This window comes from Epinephelus fuscoguttatus, linkage group LG19 (genome assembly GCF_011397635.1).
Source record: "Epinephelus fuscoguttatus linkage group LG19, E.fuscoguttatus.final_Chr_v1".
NCBI lineage: Eukaryota > Metazoa > Chordata > Actinopteri > Perciformes > Serranidae > Epinephelus > Epinephelus fuscoguttatus.
The window spans coordinates 10,624,235-10,640,372 of record NC_064770.1 but is presented as its reverse complement, the minus strand read 5'-3'; the positions used below and the strand labels follow the sequence as shown (position 1 = coordinate 10,640,372).

The following is a 16,138-nucleotide window of genomic DNA, read 5'->3' as shown; positions in this document are numbered from 1 at the left end:
ATCCCATATGGGTTTTGCCGCAGCGGCCCGGGTTCGACTCCAGCCTGTGGTACCTTGCTGCATGTTACTCCCTCTGTCTTCCTCCCTTTTCACGCTTAACTGTCCTGTCAATTTAAGGCAAACCCAGATATTCATTGGGGAAAGACAGCACATCTAAACGGGGCCTGAAGATCCTCTCCCGGCATAAAGCATTGTGAATTAATTCTGCCTCGATATCGATGGGATCTCCTACATACGGACAACCCATGTCTGTCTGCCAGCTTGCTTCAGGCTCGGCAGTAGGGAGGAGACAGGGTGAACTCAGGGTTTCTTATAGAAAACCAGGTTGGGTTCACAGAGTCAGTTGCCATGGTGATTGACTCAGAGTTTGACTTACCTCTCTTTCTGGAACTGAAAATCCAGAGTTTCCCTCATTTCAGGGTCAACATACTCAGAGTTTTCACTAAACCCGCTTTCTGGAATACCCCTCTGATTGGGAGCCGCTTTGGGGTTTTTTTTGTTTGTTTTTTCTGTTCAAGCTGCACATGATTGGTCAATATGTGTGGTGTCATTTGTGTGTCCGTGGTGAGCAGAAGGGGGAGGGGCGGAGGTCACAGACACACAGCACAGTGAGCACATGAACACGAGGGAGGGAGACAGAGAGAGAAAGAGAGCAGGCGCTGCAGAGAGAGAGACAACATCCTGGAAAGGTAAAAAAGTTGAGAAAATGAATACAGCAGGAAAAGCAGTAAAATTTGGAATCATTTCAATTACATTGACAATACAAGGGCAGAGTGTAGAGTCTGCAAGATTAAAATCTCATATCCAAACAACCTGCACAGGCACATGAGAACTGTTCATCCATCAGTGCAATTGGAAGAAAAAAGACAAGCAAGCGAACCTGCTATGAATGAAGGTGCCAGTGTGTCTACTGCAACTGCTGCTGCAGCTTTAGTTATATTCTGTTGTGTGATTCTGTAAGCTTCTCTATGTTGTTTCACTGTAAATAGTTACAAGTTTAGGATAGTGTAGTGTTTTTGTACTTTATAATTTATTTTTTGTAGCACTGTAGAGTATATAAAGCCATATAAATAATAAACATTTGACATAATGTATTTTTTCTACATTAGTTATTTATTTTACACATAATTTTACATTATTGTTGGTAATAAATAAATTTAAGCAACAAAAATCTGAGGAGCCTCTTGGGAACCGAAAGAGCCGGCTCTTTTTAGTGAGCCGAGCCAAAAGAATCAATTCCCATCACTAGAGGGGACGCTAACATACTACTCTAAAAACTCCAAATTACAGACCAGCTGCACTGTATCATTGCTTTTACTCTAAATATTACGGATTGATCGTGTCACTCTTTTGTCTGTGTCCTCATGCATTATGTACATGTTTTTTTCAAGTCAGCCTTGGTTCTCTGCCAACATGGTGATTCTCCTCACCTCATGTGGCTTTTCTTCCAGGTGATGATATGAAACACAGTGGAGACCAGGAAGAGGGCACACAGTCCCATGCCGTACACCCAGGCAGTGATCCTCTCCCAGCCGTTATCGGACAAACGATGCAGCAACGCCATGCCCACGAAGGCCGGCACAATGAGGAGCTAGACAGATGGAATGAAACCATTAAGACAACGTACAGATCAGTTTCTAGTTATTCTAAGCTACTGTAATATTTATAGAGAAATAATGAGGCGGAGCAACTCTGAATTTGAGATCAAGACATCTACATTAAAAAATAATTAATTCCAGCCACTCACGGCATGGGTGTAGCAGTTTGCAGCATGCTCATAGCAGGTGGGCTGGTAGCGGCAGTTAGCAGAGGCCCGTCTGTTCATGAACCTGAAACACACACAAATGCACAAAACAACAAATATAAAATAAATGAGAGGGCTGACTGAGCACTGTATCACATCTTACCAACAAAACTGTCATTCTGATTCCATCCATATCATAAGAAAACTGATGGACTGAAGTGTTGATTAAAGCACCTTAACTGTATCACGGTGCTTTGCACAATGAAGGAAATAAACCTGTGTGTTAATGACAAGCAAGAGTGAAAAACATTGAATTTCTCCTCCGGGGATTAATAAAGTAAATAAACTTAAACTTAAACTTAAACCATCAGGGTAAATATATAAGAGATGTGTGATAAGGTTTAATAGAGCAGCCAGGTCATATTAATCGCAAAATCAAACAGCATGAGAGCACTCAAGGAGGCAGATAAGAAGTGAAATAACAGAGAACATAAATAACAACTATAATCTTTACCGAGAAATTAATTCTATACAGTGGTAGTGCCTTTTAATGACATGTACCCTTTGCTGATTTTAACTGGCCTGAGATGTAATGACTTTACCAAAATAATACATTTATGATGTTATGCTAATAGTATATTCATAACTATGCTTAAGATAACTATTCTTGTGTTGACAGACTATATTAAATACATTACCATTTCACATAGTACAAGTTATTGTGCTTACATTGGTTAACATTGCATTTAGAGCTGAAAATAACAATTGCCATGATCATTTAATTGTCATTTGATGATTTAATCACTACAATTCAATTTCAACAATTTCCTGAAGCCAAAGATGACATTTGAAGGGTTTGTTTGGTCCAAAACCTAAATAAGCTCAGTTTACAGTGATCTAAACAGAGAAAGGCAACAAATCCTCTTGTTCCAGCTTCACAGATATCAGAGAACAAGCTGCATTTTTCCTTTAAAACTGACTTTATGATTATTATAACTAACCGAATTTATGCCATTTCCTGTAAGTGAGTCGTTAATTACAACCTATTTTATTCTGTTTTATCTATGATTGTCTGCATTGATTTTAACTTCTTTTGTTCAGATGATACAGCTACACAGCAACTTAAACGATCCTGTTCCTCCACCTGAGAGGAAAATAGGTTTATGCTAACGGACATGAAGAATGAGGTAACATCAACAAACCACCACTGACATTAACATGATCAAGTAAAAACAGCAATCCTGGCCCGACAGCCCAATATATCATTTTTACAGTCAGTGATATTTTAGGATTTCACAAACCTCTGAAAGCTGTTCACTCTCTTCATTTCAGTGCCTTGTTCACCACAGGAAGCAAAGGGGAAAAATCAGCAAACGCCAGCAAACAAAAGAGCTACAGAGCTCTACTTTACTAAGGGAGGAATAAAACAATAAAGTGTCCTGACAAACCAAAAGGAAACGGAAGGCCTAGCATTAGCTAGTCGGCTAACGTTATGCTACTCATTAACGTTAGCTAACTTTCACTCCAGCTACAAGGCACCGGCATCATCAATACTCCTACTACAAAGGCACCATTTTAGTCTTTTTCTTAATACCATTCTGTCACAAATACTGGCTCACTGCCTCGTCTTTGAGCTAGAACTATCCATGAGCACCGAGCGGCAGCCAGGAAAAACGAAAAAGACCCCCACAAGCGAGCAGCTCCGCCGGTCAATGACAGGCAGCTCCCCGCTGAGCCGCTCAACAGAAAATGTGATTTCTTTTTGTGCCTCGCTACGAACCAGTGGTGAGATGTTGAGTGACAGCGGTTTGAGCCAATGAGCAGTGAGACGACCGGCAAAGTGGCCAATCAGAGGTTAGATAGGCAGTGTCCTGTAGGGGAGCGTGACAGCGACATTCTGAATATGCAAATATTAAAGATTGAAATAAACTCATAGGCCCAGCTACATACATAAACAGAAATACATAGAAATTGGTTTGGTTCTTCTCAGTTTTCCGTCATTTTCTTCACCTCGTTTTCTTTTCTGTAGTTGTCGGTCGTGATTTCTGTTTGTTGTGATGTTCAGTGACCCGTTTGTAATTGTATTTACATGTTTTGAAGACTTTACCACCCCCCACTTTAAATGTTATGTCATGTGTACAAAGCATTCCTTTACAGAGGGAAAATAAGAAAATAGATGCAACAACAAATAGCACAGACATATTGCTCTTATTTAGCCTGCATAAGTTATAATTATTTTACTATAGTCCAGCCAATCTAACTAAAAAATGGGCCCAACCTAGAGGAAATAGGCAATAGAAATATTTCATAGGTTTTGTTGGTTCATCATATATTAAAAGTATACCTTCATCTTCTTCAGTGTGACACTGAAGACTTTCTGTCGACACGTCTGTGTTTCTGGTAACGCCACCCAAGTTGGTTTATTAAATTTACCAAAAGGACATTTGTAAGTGCTGGCTTCTTTTCTTTTCTTTTTTTGTGGGTGATGATGTTAACATTGGGTGGTCCATGTATCCAACATATTTTAATTTTTAATTGAATTTTATATATATATATATATATATACTTTATTAATCCCCCTGAGGGGAAATTCGATGTTTTCACTCTTGCTGTCAATTACACACAGGTCCAAAAGAGACACACATGCACAAACAGGACCTATACATGCACAGAGTGGAGAGATGTCAGAGTTGGGGGGTTCGGTGCCTTGCTCAAGGGCACCTCGGCAGTGCCCAGGAGGTGAACTGGCACCTCTCCAGCCACCAGTCCACACTCCATATTTTGTCCGGACGGGGACTTGACAGGCGACCTTCCGGTTCCCAACCCAAGTCCCTATGGACTGAGCTCCTGCCGCCCATTCTTGTGTCTTTTCTCAAGTTTTTTGGGGTCAATCCTTTCAATAAAACCCCTTTAAGAGGATATTCTGATGTATTATACCTGTATTTGGGGTACTGCTACCCAACAACCAATTTTTTTGTCAAACTTTCCACTTACAGTTTGTGCCACACTGCTGCTATGGGTGTATCAGCATCTAAACTAGGTATAAATTATTCTGTATATATTTTGTATCTACAACTTCATCATTGTAAGTTATTGTTGGAAGTTTGTGTGTGTGAGAGCTGACTGGTTCTATTAGCAACTTTTCTGCTATATTCTATTCAACTAGTCTCTCGGTATCTTTACTCCTATGTCATCATCTTATTTTTTTCATTCACTTTAAACAATTTATTTAAAGTTTAATAAATTGCAAAAGCAACATGAAATGCTGTGCCTCATGATGATATACCACAAAAAGACATCCTGTATATCTTAGATGGGATGGAACAGGAAACACATTCAATGCAATACTGGTAACTTGTATTTGTTTTGATCGAAAACATTATGGGAAATCGGTGGTGATCGTGATTTATGGGTCCAGGTCAGAATTCTCACTAATTGGTACCACCCAAGGAAGCAAATTCTAGTTTGGTATATGAAAACTCTTTATCTCTACATGATATTTCAACATAATAGCCATTCCCAAGTGGCAGCTTTGTCACAGATATCAACCATCAGTGGCACCAACAGTTAAATCAAAGAATGGAAAAGCCAAGACGTGTTTCAAGTTTGGTCTCCTTTAAGGTTTCAGTCCTGGTGCTCACAAACAAATTGGTATGTGCAGAAAATGTAATGAAAATTTGCTTTATAACCTCATTTCACTGACTTTGTTTGGATTCAAAAAAGCACATAATTGCACATATACATTTAGAAAGAACATCTTAAAAACAAATGTTTAGACATAAATTATATTAAAATATCATGTTCAGAAGCAGAGATATGCACTTCTTTGTGTGATGCTGTGACAATAATGACACAAATTTTGAGCCCTGACATTACTTTGATCCACTTAGTATATAATGGTATACTTTTAAGATATTATTTGAATGTCCCAAGAGATCACAAAAAACTTTGAATGATTACTATTGCAGTTTTCCTTGGGCCAAACCAAAGATTGACTGGACTACTACTGCTTTGTAGGTCAGAAGCCATTAGTAAGATTTTTAAATTCAAAATCCTCCTCCACCCCAACACTTTTATTGACTTTACATCTACAACTGCAGAATTGATTACTTTATAAATTGTTGATAAGTGAGTAGGAAAAACAAAACAAGAAAAAGGGGTTTCTCACAATCTGTTAACTTTGAAGTCACTCTTAATAATGACTGATAAGTAATCTACGAAGCATAAGTAAATGTCTCATTAATCTTTAAAGGTTAAGTGTGTAGGATTTAGGGGTATCTAGTGACAGATACAGGATCTAATATTCATAATGGTTTAAATTAGTGTATAATCATATGAAACTAAGAATCGTTGTGTTTTCGTTAACTTAGAGCGAACCCTTTATATCTACATCAGGAAGAGGTCCTCTTCCATGGAGTCCACCATGTTGCAAACAAACACTGACTCTACAGAGGGTCTTTCATGTTTTACATGGAGATAAGGGGAGGCAGGGGAAAGGGTATACAGTTGCAATCTGCAACCTCACCCCTGGAAGTCCCTAAATCATACACACTACTCCTTAAATGAAGCTATTTTATAGTTCAGGGTGTACTCATGCACTGTTTGTATGTTTACTTACAAACAGTAATGTACCACAATTCATATATATCCCACATAATCATGAGTCAGTTATTTGTGTATAACCCACGTAATCGTGAAGGCTGCGATCATGCAACACATTCTCACTCTGACTTCATCATATACAATTGCTTGATCATGGACGTCCACGTCGACATATGGTGTCCTAGGTACCCTGGGTGCATTTGTTATTGACGTTCTGGGATGCCGTGTTAACTTTAGCCTGTTGCATGCATTGTGTCCTGTCAAAATACACTTCAGTTTTCACAGACAATGTATAGTTTGCATAGAGTCTCTTTCAAAATAGATGTACTAGGTCAGTACGACACCCCAAAATGACTTGGTTACAATTTGTAACTCACACGGTTACATTTAGCCAACACATACACATGGTTGGGTTTAGACAACAAAAGAACATAGTTAGGTTTAGAAATAGATTAGAAGGCTTGGCTTTACAAAATAACAGACCCATCCACCGGCCCTCCTACCAGCCCACCCAACTCAGACTTTTCACCCCCTAACTTATGTTGTTGTCCAGCTGCGTTTCCCCTTGATGCCGTCAGTCGCCCTTACACAATAATAGCGACCAATCGTTTATCACACTGATGTAAAAGGACAGCCTTTACATAGGTGTCTGTTGCGGAAGTAACTGCCAAAGCGCCAGTATCCAACAACTTTGGAACGAGACTGGGTTGGATCATGGAACCAGTGCGCTGATGTGAGTAAAGAGGGAAGTAGTATAAAGAGTGAAAGTCCGCACAACAAGTTAGGATGAAGTATGGGTCAAACAAACACAGGACTGTGTGAAACCAAGTGAACTTTGAGTTATCCTAAGGTAGGTCATAACCATTTTTCTTTTACTGAACCCAACCTATGTACCTTTACTTGCCTAAACCTAACCTACATAAACCTACATTATCAACTTAACTTTACGCTAAGTACATGACGTCATTCATGGGGCACTAATTTGTTAGATATCATACAAACCGTTGCATTGTGAGATATCATAGGAACTGTTGTATGAGGATACCTCAATTATTTACAGTGTATAAACCCTTTATAAAGAGTGACTTATTAGGAAGTGGTACCCACATTTTTCATGTATCTTTTCCCAATCACAAAAAAAGCCAATACAGTTTAGATTTGCTCATCAACAATAAGATTTTAACAGAGGTCAAAAGATCAGTTTAGACCAACATTGCATAGCAAGGTCCAAGGTATGTCAGTTCCTGAACTTCATGTTGAATACAAACAGTGAGACAAGTATCAAATTTAGTTTGAATGTCACAACACAATAGTGAAAAATGGAAATGAGTCCTTTCCAAAGTAACTGACCTTCTACTGCATGTTGGATGTACCAAAAGTTCCATGTAAACGACATGCCTTCTTGAAGATTGTTTGTTGTCTATAAGTGTTCAACATGGTCTTACCTAAACAAAACTGGATGATCCTGCCATTTTTGACCAATTTTGTGAGCTACATACTGTATCACACAGCATGTTCAGTTAAACAAAGCTTGTTATTGTCAAGTACACATATTATGTAAGAAGGTCCTCTCTGATGAAGGATGCAACATAGACCACACTGTTTGCTTACACTCACCATGAACTGAAATTAACCATTGCTTTAACTCAATTTTATCTTAAATTTGTTTCACAACTTAACCATTTGACAAATTTGTTTGTTGACAAAAAGACAGCTTCCTGCAGTGGGTATCATGTACAATGGAAATATAAAAATCTGGTGGTCCAGCGGGAGTTGTAGCAATGATGTGAGTCTGATGTAGCAGCAGACAAAGTGACACAGTCAGACAGTGAACTGCACAAGCAGTGTCATGCTGTAACAGCTCAGTTACATAACAGCCCTGTAACTTGATCAGTGTCTCTTAGATATAACAGAGGGTTTATGTAACACCAAAGTGCAATCCTCAGGCTTAATGAAGTTCATGCTGTACGCTCTGTTTTTGCTGTGGGTGTTGATGCACACAACAGGAAAGAAATCTTGAGTGTGATTTCTCTTACAAATGTTTATCCTATAGGCACTTGAAGAATGTTTTTCGTACAGCAGAAACAGATAACAACTTTCTTTTAACTTACAAACAGTGAATTACAAAGATAAAAATCATATCTGAAATTCACAGAAGAATGGTGCCTATTGAATAATGGTAGACTATCTGGGCATTTGTGGTTCACATAGCAGTTACTGTACCAGTGAGAACAGAGAATGGGATTGATCCAGACAAAGAGAGAGCTCATTGTCATTGTTGGGGTTTTAAAAAGGACATTAGCAGAGACAACAGGGGAATGCCAGAGGCCATATGTCAGGGGACAGTGTCTCCTTGTTTCTGGCTTTAGTCTGCTTTTTCCCCATGCTGCTTTGCTAACACCTCTAATGTGACACAGACCTGAGAGCTGCAAGCTGGCAGAGCGTCACAGCAGCTCAGGATATCTTTCTGTCCTGGCCGTAAACAATCCCTGTCTGTGTCTGACTTGTGATGGTCACCTCCTGTGCTTGGTGGTGGATGGAGTTTCTCTGGTGTTTAACCTGTACCCTCGCATCACACAAGCAGCTGTATCACTTTACACTTACTCCAATCTCTTTATGCACCTGTGTTGTGCTGTTAAGAGCAATGGTTTGATTTAAAGCTGTAATTTAAGACTCCATGTAGCCGCAATACTTAATATATTTAATGGTAAAAATGTGGAGGAGTTGGGTTTTCTGTCAGACTCACAATGGACTGTTTACAAAAGAGTCAAGATTGAGGCAGCAGAAAAAGAGATATCAATAAGTCCTCCAACCCATAAGACCACATAGATCGTTGATTCCAGTTGTCTAATGCAACCCACAGGAGCATATCCTAAATCCTAAGGTTGTGAAATGGTCAAAGTTTGGTTAGGTTTAGACAACAAAGCCCCCTGGTTAGGTTTAAGAAAAGATAATTTAAGTTATGGATTTATGTAACGTTATTTTAAGTTAACTTACGTCATGTGTGTAGCGTTACAGTTGCATTACATAAGTTCAGGGTACTCAGGGTTGAGTTTTTGCTTCACCCGGGACATGAACAGCAGTCTCCTGGGTCAAAGTCTTGTCACAGATGTCACATTACATTAACTGATGTCATGTACACATCGTTACACCCAGTTACATCACTTGTGTTGATGTAACATAAAATAACTCAATGCTGACTTTTTTCTCACACAGGATACAAATTCTCATACAACAGTTTGTATGATATCTAACAAACGCCGTTGTCATATCACATACTCAACGTAAAGTTACGTAAGTGATATTAAGGAAAGTAAAGTTATGTAGGTTAGGTGTAAGTAAAAAAAACATGGTGACAACATACCTTAAAATAATTAAAGTTGACTTGGTTTCTCCTGGGGGAAAGTCATGTGTTTGTTTGACCTATCCATCACCCCAACCTGTCTTTACATGGACTATTGCTCTTTATACTGCCTTTCTCTTAACTCCTGTCAGTGCATTAGTCATGTGATCACAGTCTTCCAAAATATGTGGGTTCTACACCAAACGCTACCTCTTGATTTCATGGTCATAAACAAATTCTGGTGCATTACCTTTGCTAATGTAGTTGCTGATGTAGCCTGGAGCCTCTAGCCTGCAGAGGAAATGATCAGTGGGTTACAGAGGTGTGGGATGCTCACTTCTTTCCAGCTCCATAGCCCTAGATTTGATTTAATTTTCAAACTTCAGCCCCAGCCGACGCTGACTCAAGTGACATCACATTTATCAGACATCATACAGCACAAAACACTTTATATTATATGTTGTTGTATGTTCACATGTGTGGTGCCACTTCCCAAGACTTATGAACAAGTCCTGCCAGTTTATTGGAGCTTGCTGGGGCAGAACAAATTGAACCTTTATCAGTCTGAAGGTCACACCCCCCATTCACTTTGATTAAATCCTGTATGAGGGACAAGTTCAAGCATGCGTTTCATGTTTCCATGTAATCTCCTGGGCAGCTCCCATATAAAGTTGCAAAACAATTTTTCTTTGTTCAACTCTGACCTGCAAATTAACATCAGTCAACAGAAACAATCATGCCCTCTGTTCAGAAATGAAGAAGTTATTATTCCTTTAACGTGCCATCACTCTGTTTGGTACAATATTAAACTACCAGCACCACTCTCTCACACACACTTTACAGTTTGGTAATGTGACAACACCTTTATTAGCACATGAGCTTCCATGACATCATGTAATTCCCTGCCTGGCTCCACCCAATCGCAGCCTGAGTGTCAGTTTAATTAGCCAGAATAACTGAAAACACTTGTGTACATAAACACAGAATTTAAGGTAGGGCTTTAGACATGGCTTCACATCTTGACTCTGAAAAACTGCCTCATTCTACTGTTTTCTGTTATATAAAGATGTGACATTTGTCTGAATTCCCTTGGTTCTTTTGAAAGTTTAATCTGGATCAGAATGATTTGGATTTGGAAATGTCATTTTGGTTATCCAGGATCATCTTATCAAGGGGTTTTCAATGTTTTTTGGCCAAGGACTCCTCAGCTAGAGAGAGAGAGACAGAGCAGGAACCCCCTACTATGTATATAAAATTAAGCTGCACTTTAAACTGGGCCTACTCTAATGTGTTGGTTGACCTAAAGTGCCATGTATAAACATACCTTCATGAGGTGCATACCATACTAAACTATTAAAATAATAATTATTGATAGATCTATACGTTTTTCCATCATGGATTTATCTGACAATGATTCATGGGTAACAGTCTTATTAAAATGTTGTGTAATGGGTTGTTTGTTTTAATGAATAAACCAATTTATCTTTGCTTATAATATGTTGGATTCATTTTAATGTGCATTTTAAGATGTATTTTAATTTTGAAAATAATAAAAATAATTTCAAGAAATCGTTAAAGACCCATGATCTATTCCATTTTAGTTTTGTGCAGTTTTTTAATATTGGATTGGATCACCTTGATCCAGATGCAAACTTTGCAGATAGAATAACCAGCGTAGGGTCACTTTTAGTGGTTTTGTTTTAAGAGACTGAAAACAGCATGGGGGATGCAATTGTTCTAAACTACTTTTGACTGCGTCATTGTGATTAATATGAAGTGTTAAATGAAAGTTTAAATTAAATCATTTTTGTTTGATATTGACAGCTATTTGTGGGATTCCTCTATGTGGAGAAAATCTTTTTTTTTAACTTTACTGTTCTATAAAGGCTAAAAGGTATCCCAATCCTACCAAGAAGTTGTATTGCTGCTGCCCTTATAAAGAATGTACTGTTGCATACACTTGGGACATACTACTTCATCATAAAATTATGCCTTGAAATAAAAGTAAAAACAAAAAGTATGCAATATGGAATGCTGCCATACTAAAGGTTTGATCCAGATCAAAACAAAAACTTGATCACATCTAATCCCGTTTCAGAACCCTTTATTTCTTTTGAACAACCCATTTTCAAGATTTGATCCAATCCAAACAACTGAGCCATTGATATAAGACACATTTTTACATTTCTTACATTTTATTTTGAGGAAAAGAAGAACTATGATTGATGGATTGACAAGTTAATGTCAATTTAACTTTTAACTTTAACAATTAGCAAGAAAGAATTAGTTATCCATAAATGTTAAGGGAAATATATGAGGTCACCAAACTCCATGAACCAATAGGGATGATAAAGAAGTAACGTCTCTGCGCTCTCAGGTGCAGCAAAGCTAACAGACTGTTTCACTGGACGGTCAGCTGGTGTCATTCATGTACCGAACTTAAACAGGAAATACAAAGGGACCTATATAGAAAGTTTATGTTTCAAGTTTGAAAGGGTCAAAAGGATGATTGGGGACCTATCAATCAAATGGAGTGTGTGTACATGTTTACACAGTCCTTAGAAGGGCTCCAGCTAGGCTGAATAAGTAAAAAAAAAAAACACCTCTGTGGGTATACAGTACCATCGAACACTGAAGTAATGTTCATAGTTCTATACTGACCCTATACAGTACTTCTAACCCTCACACAATTCTGTAATCATACAGCTGCCTTCAGTTTTCAACTTGCAAGTGGGACATGGGAAGTTTTCTCATCCCAACCTTCCTTCCAGCCCGAACATGGTGTTAGACCTTCTGTATTCATTATGCAGTCTTCTAGCCTCACCTGTTCACCAGTCCCCTCCTCACCCTGCTCCTCCTGTCACACATGTCCCTTCTTTTCTTATCAAGCCGCACTTGTCCTCCATCAAGCCTCAACACATACCTATCAGCCACTTGCCCACACCCAGTTGGCAAGTAGCCTGCCCGCCACAGTGGTCTGTTTTCTTGCTGTCTGATGCACACTCTTGCCTTTGCCCATTTGGACTTGTTTGCCTGTGTGGGCTGTCCTTCCGGTGCCAATTCTGAGCTTGTTCATTGACTGCTGTTTCATGTAAAGTGCCTTTAATTCTGCCTTGGAAGAGTCTGCAGGTGGGTCATCTTCCCTGTTGCCAAGAACCACAGCTGTTACTGACTGTAGAGCAAAAAACTGAAAATACCACACTGACAGAAAAAGTAGGTAGAAGCAATTAAAGCATAGTCAATTGAATAATTGCATGACATGTTTGATTCTGCATTCATGAAAAAAGGAGACATATGGAAAATATGGAAAAGGAGATTAAGAGCACATTTCAGTTGGGTCAGTCTGTGATTTGTGCAAAAGGATACAAACGGACACTATGATGGCAAAAGATCCTACCGCACACAAGACAGGACTTAGAAAGAGGATCAAGAATTTAATAGAGCAACGCGTTTCGCTTACAGCTTCATCAGGCTCAGGCTTTTGTTGTTCAGTGTTGATGTGTAGACTGGGAAAACTGAGTTTTTGGCTTGTAATATAAGCTCCTTTGCGAGACCAGGCCATATTGTTGCCTGATCTGTACCTGAAACCCAGTTTGTTCGAGGCAGTTGCAAAGATGGTTGGGCTTAGGTATTGACCTACAGAAGTACAGTCTGGGGTAGGACTTGAAGAAATCAGGTTTCCAGTATGGATCATGTAGTGACAGGCCAAAATAGTGCTGGTTCTAACCATGATTACAGAATTTTTACTTGTTTAAACATAAATGTATAGTTACTCTTCCAATACACTGAGGAACAGAGGCATCAGAATGACCTCAAGGTCATATAGGACACCTGCTGACCTGGCTTCAGCACCCCAAACTGTACTACCTTTCAGCTGCTTAGATATTATTTCATCCTGAAAACACAAACAGTAATATTTTCCAAACTATGGAGACACATTGGGTTTTAGTATAACATCTCCTACTGGTCTTATAGGACAGACATAAAGGTGGGAGTGACCTTAGAATAAAAGAGGGTTTATGTACATGCGTGACACAGAGTTTAACAGCTTTATAATTGGTTTACTGTTTCATGCTAAAATGCATAGCCCATAGTTCCCCTCCAGTGGGGAAGGTTAGTGAATGAATGCAGAGGAAATCTATCTAATATCACACCAGCTATATGGCAAAATGAAGACTATGAAAACGATGGGAAAGTAACCCTTTAAAACACCACTGCTTCTAAAAATGGCTTCAAAGGTGCTACACAAATTCAGAAAATAAAACATTACAGAGAGATTTAAAAAAGAATCCCAACTTTTCATAAAAGTCTTCTTTTTAACACAAAAATTCAACAGTGTGTTTAGGTCAGGAGCTTTGCTACTGCAGTGTTTTGTCGTACCCGAGTTAACTAATCTTGCAGCTAACATACTGAGCCTAGCATGCTCTGGTGAAAGGAAAGGACACATTTGTGCTTCTGATTGAGGATTACATGGTTCATTGAGGGATGGCTGCTTTCCTATACTCAGTGTCACAGGCAGAAGTCTACCTTTTGAATTGAAACAAAAGCCCCATTTCCACTGAGCAGTACAGTAATGTCCAGTTCAGTTCAGTTCAGTTTGGTACACTTTTTGTCTGTTTCCACTGTGAAAAGTTGGAGATGGTACCAGTGGAACCGTTCTGCACTGTCTCCATTTTTGGTCACCCCTTTTTTGTGTTACCTAGCACACAGATCCGGTACTAAAAGATGGAGCTGTGATCCCTGCAGTCTGTTGATTGATCAATAGAATACGGTCATGCTGTCTCAGGTGTAAGTTTGCTTGCTAGATATAATTAATGTTGTGGGGTTGTTTAACAGAAAAAAAGGTGAATCATGTTTCCATACTGTGTTGACAATAATATCATTGTCACATGGGCTGACGCAGCCACTGTATAGCCATGCATTACTCACAGCACACAAACAGGTCTTAGAAACTAGAGTCATTCTTTGAGTATTCACATGGTGTCAAGATGAATATGGTACTTTGTTTTTTAAAGGACTCCTTTGGCTGCTTGTATACCAAGATGCGGGGTTGGGTAGAGGTAAGGTCAGCTGATCATTCACAGTAACTATTGCTTGGTTGGTCTTTAGTGGAACAGAAAAATACACAAGAAATTGAAAAGGGAGAGGATCCAAAATCAAGAAGTAGCAGCCACTCCGTAGTCTACAAATATATGTTAGTGCTCACGGACATAGATGCCAGGGGGGCACACAGGGCCACCATCAGTATTTGAAATATGTGCATTGTACCCCCACAAAAAAACAAACAAAAAAAAACATTAGGGGTGGACTTTAACTTTGATGAAACTGAAGATATTTCCTATATAAATTGATGTAAAAAGAATTCACCAGAATGCAGGACATTAAGTGTTTGACTCTCAAAATTTTCTGGTGGAGACGAAATATTGGAACAAAACCTTTGTCCTTGATGATGCCAAGACATTTAAAGCTGTTAAGAATAAGATGTAATTTGCCCTGATTACATAATGTATTCACCATCCTCCTGACTCATCTTTACAAACTTTACAAAGATTGCCATTGACCTCCATTTTATGAATGACATCCAGTTTCTGCACATTTCTCAGAAGCTGCAGGATTACACTGAGCTCCAGGTTTCTCTTCATGTTCACTGTGAGACTTCTCAGAGCTATGTGATCTATTTCTGTGAGTGTTGGCAGCTTAGAGTGAAAGCTGTAATCACAGCAGGTTGAATAATCTGATACTAGGCCACATAGTTTCTTTATTAACCAACAAAGATTCATTTTTCTGCTCTCCCTGTTCTGATTCAGACTGTAGTATTATTTATACATTTGTTCCTAGAAGGCAGATTTGCTCTCCAGGCTAAAAATATCAATAATGGATCCTCTAGGCAGAGTTGAAGAACCATAGTTTTTGCAGCAAATATGAATGCAAAGATATCAAAAAGTAAATTAGAAAGAAAAAAGTCCGAATCCACTACCTCTATATTTTATTAATTGACAAAGTGTTTGCAACTTGCAACATTCACATCGTCAGAAAAATCAAAACAACAATCTGACTGTTGAGTTGATATACAGGTAAATAATACTTAACATGAACAAAACAGCACAGTATGGATTAAATTTGGCATTTAATTAATAACCTGGCTGACATCATGTGTCCATGTTTGTTTGGTTTTAAGTCACTTCAGTATTTTTTAGCTCTGAATCAGATATACTAGAGCTTAGCTTACTCAGTCATAATAACATCTTGGATGCTGACATGAGTGGTAGCCTTTTTACAAATTAGAAATTGGGGATTCAATCAAATCCAATATGGCATGAATGTGGTAAAAACCTAATCTAGAATTAGGATTGTTTGAATTGGAAACTGTTCTGCCAAAAAAGATCATAGGCCGTTTGTTTAAGCAGTCTATATTGCTAAAGGGATGACAGATTTTGTAAGCCAGCACA

General features: G+C 38.7%; 1 protein-coding gene across 2 annotated transcripts in view; it reads right to left on the bottom strand.

Moving 5' to 3' along the window:
* Window positions 1-3,502, bottom strand: part of mmd (monocyte to macrophage differentiation-associated) — a 104,259-nt gene extending 100,757 nt beyond the window's left edge. The window contains exons 1-3 of one of the 2 annotated variants that reach the window (XM_049561672.1): window positions 3,046-3,502; window positions 1,748-1,829; window positions 1,431-1,591 (exon numbers count right to left, since the gene is read on the bottom strand). In XM_049561672.1, coding sequence (XP_049417629.1) covers window positions 1,431-1,591; window positions 1,748-1,829; window positions 3,046-3,071 — 269 coding nt within the window. In that variant the 5' untranslated portion in view covers window positions 3,072-3,502. The remainder of the gene's footprint in view (window positions 1-1,430; window positions 1,592-1,747; window positions 1,830-3,045) is intronic. The other variant, XM_049561671.1, reaches the window with a different exon arrangement.
* Window positions 3,503-16,138: the final 12,636 nt, after the last annotated feature.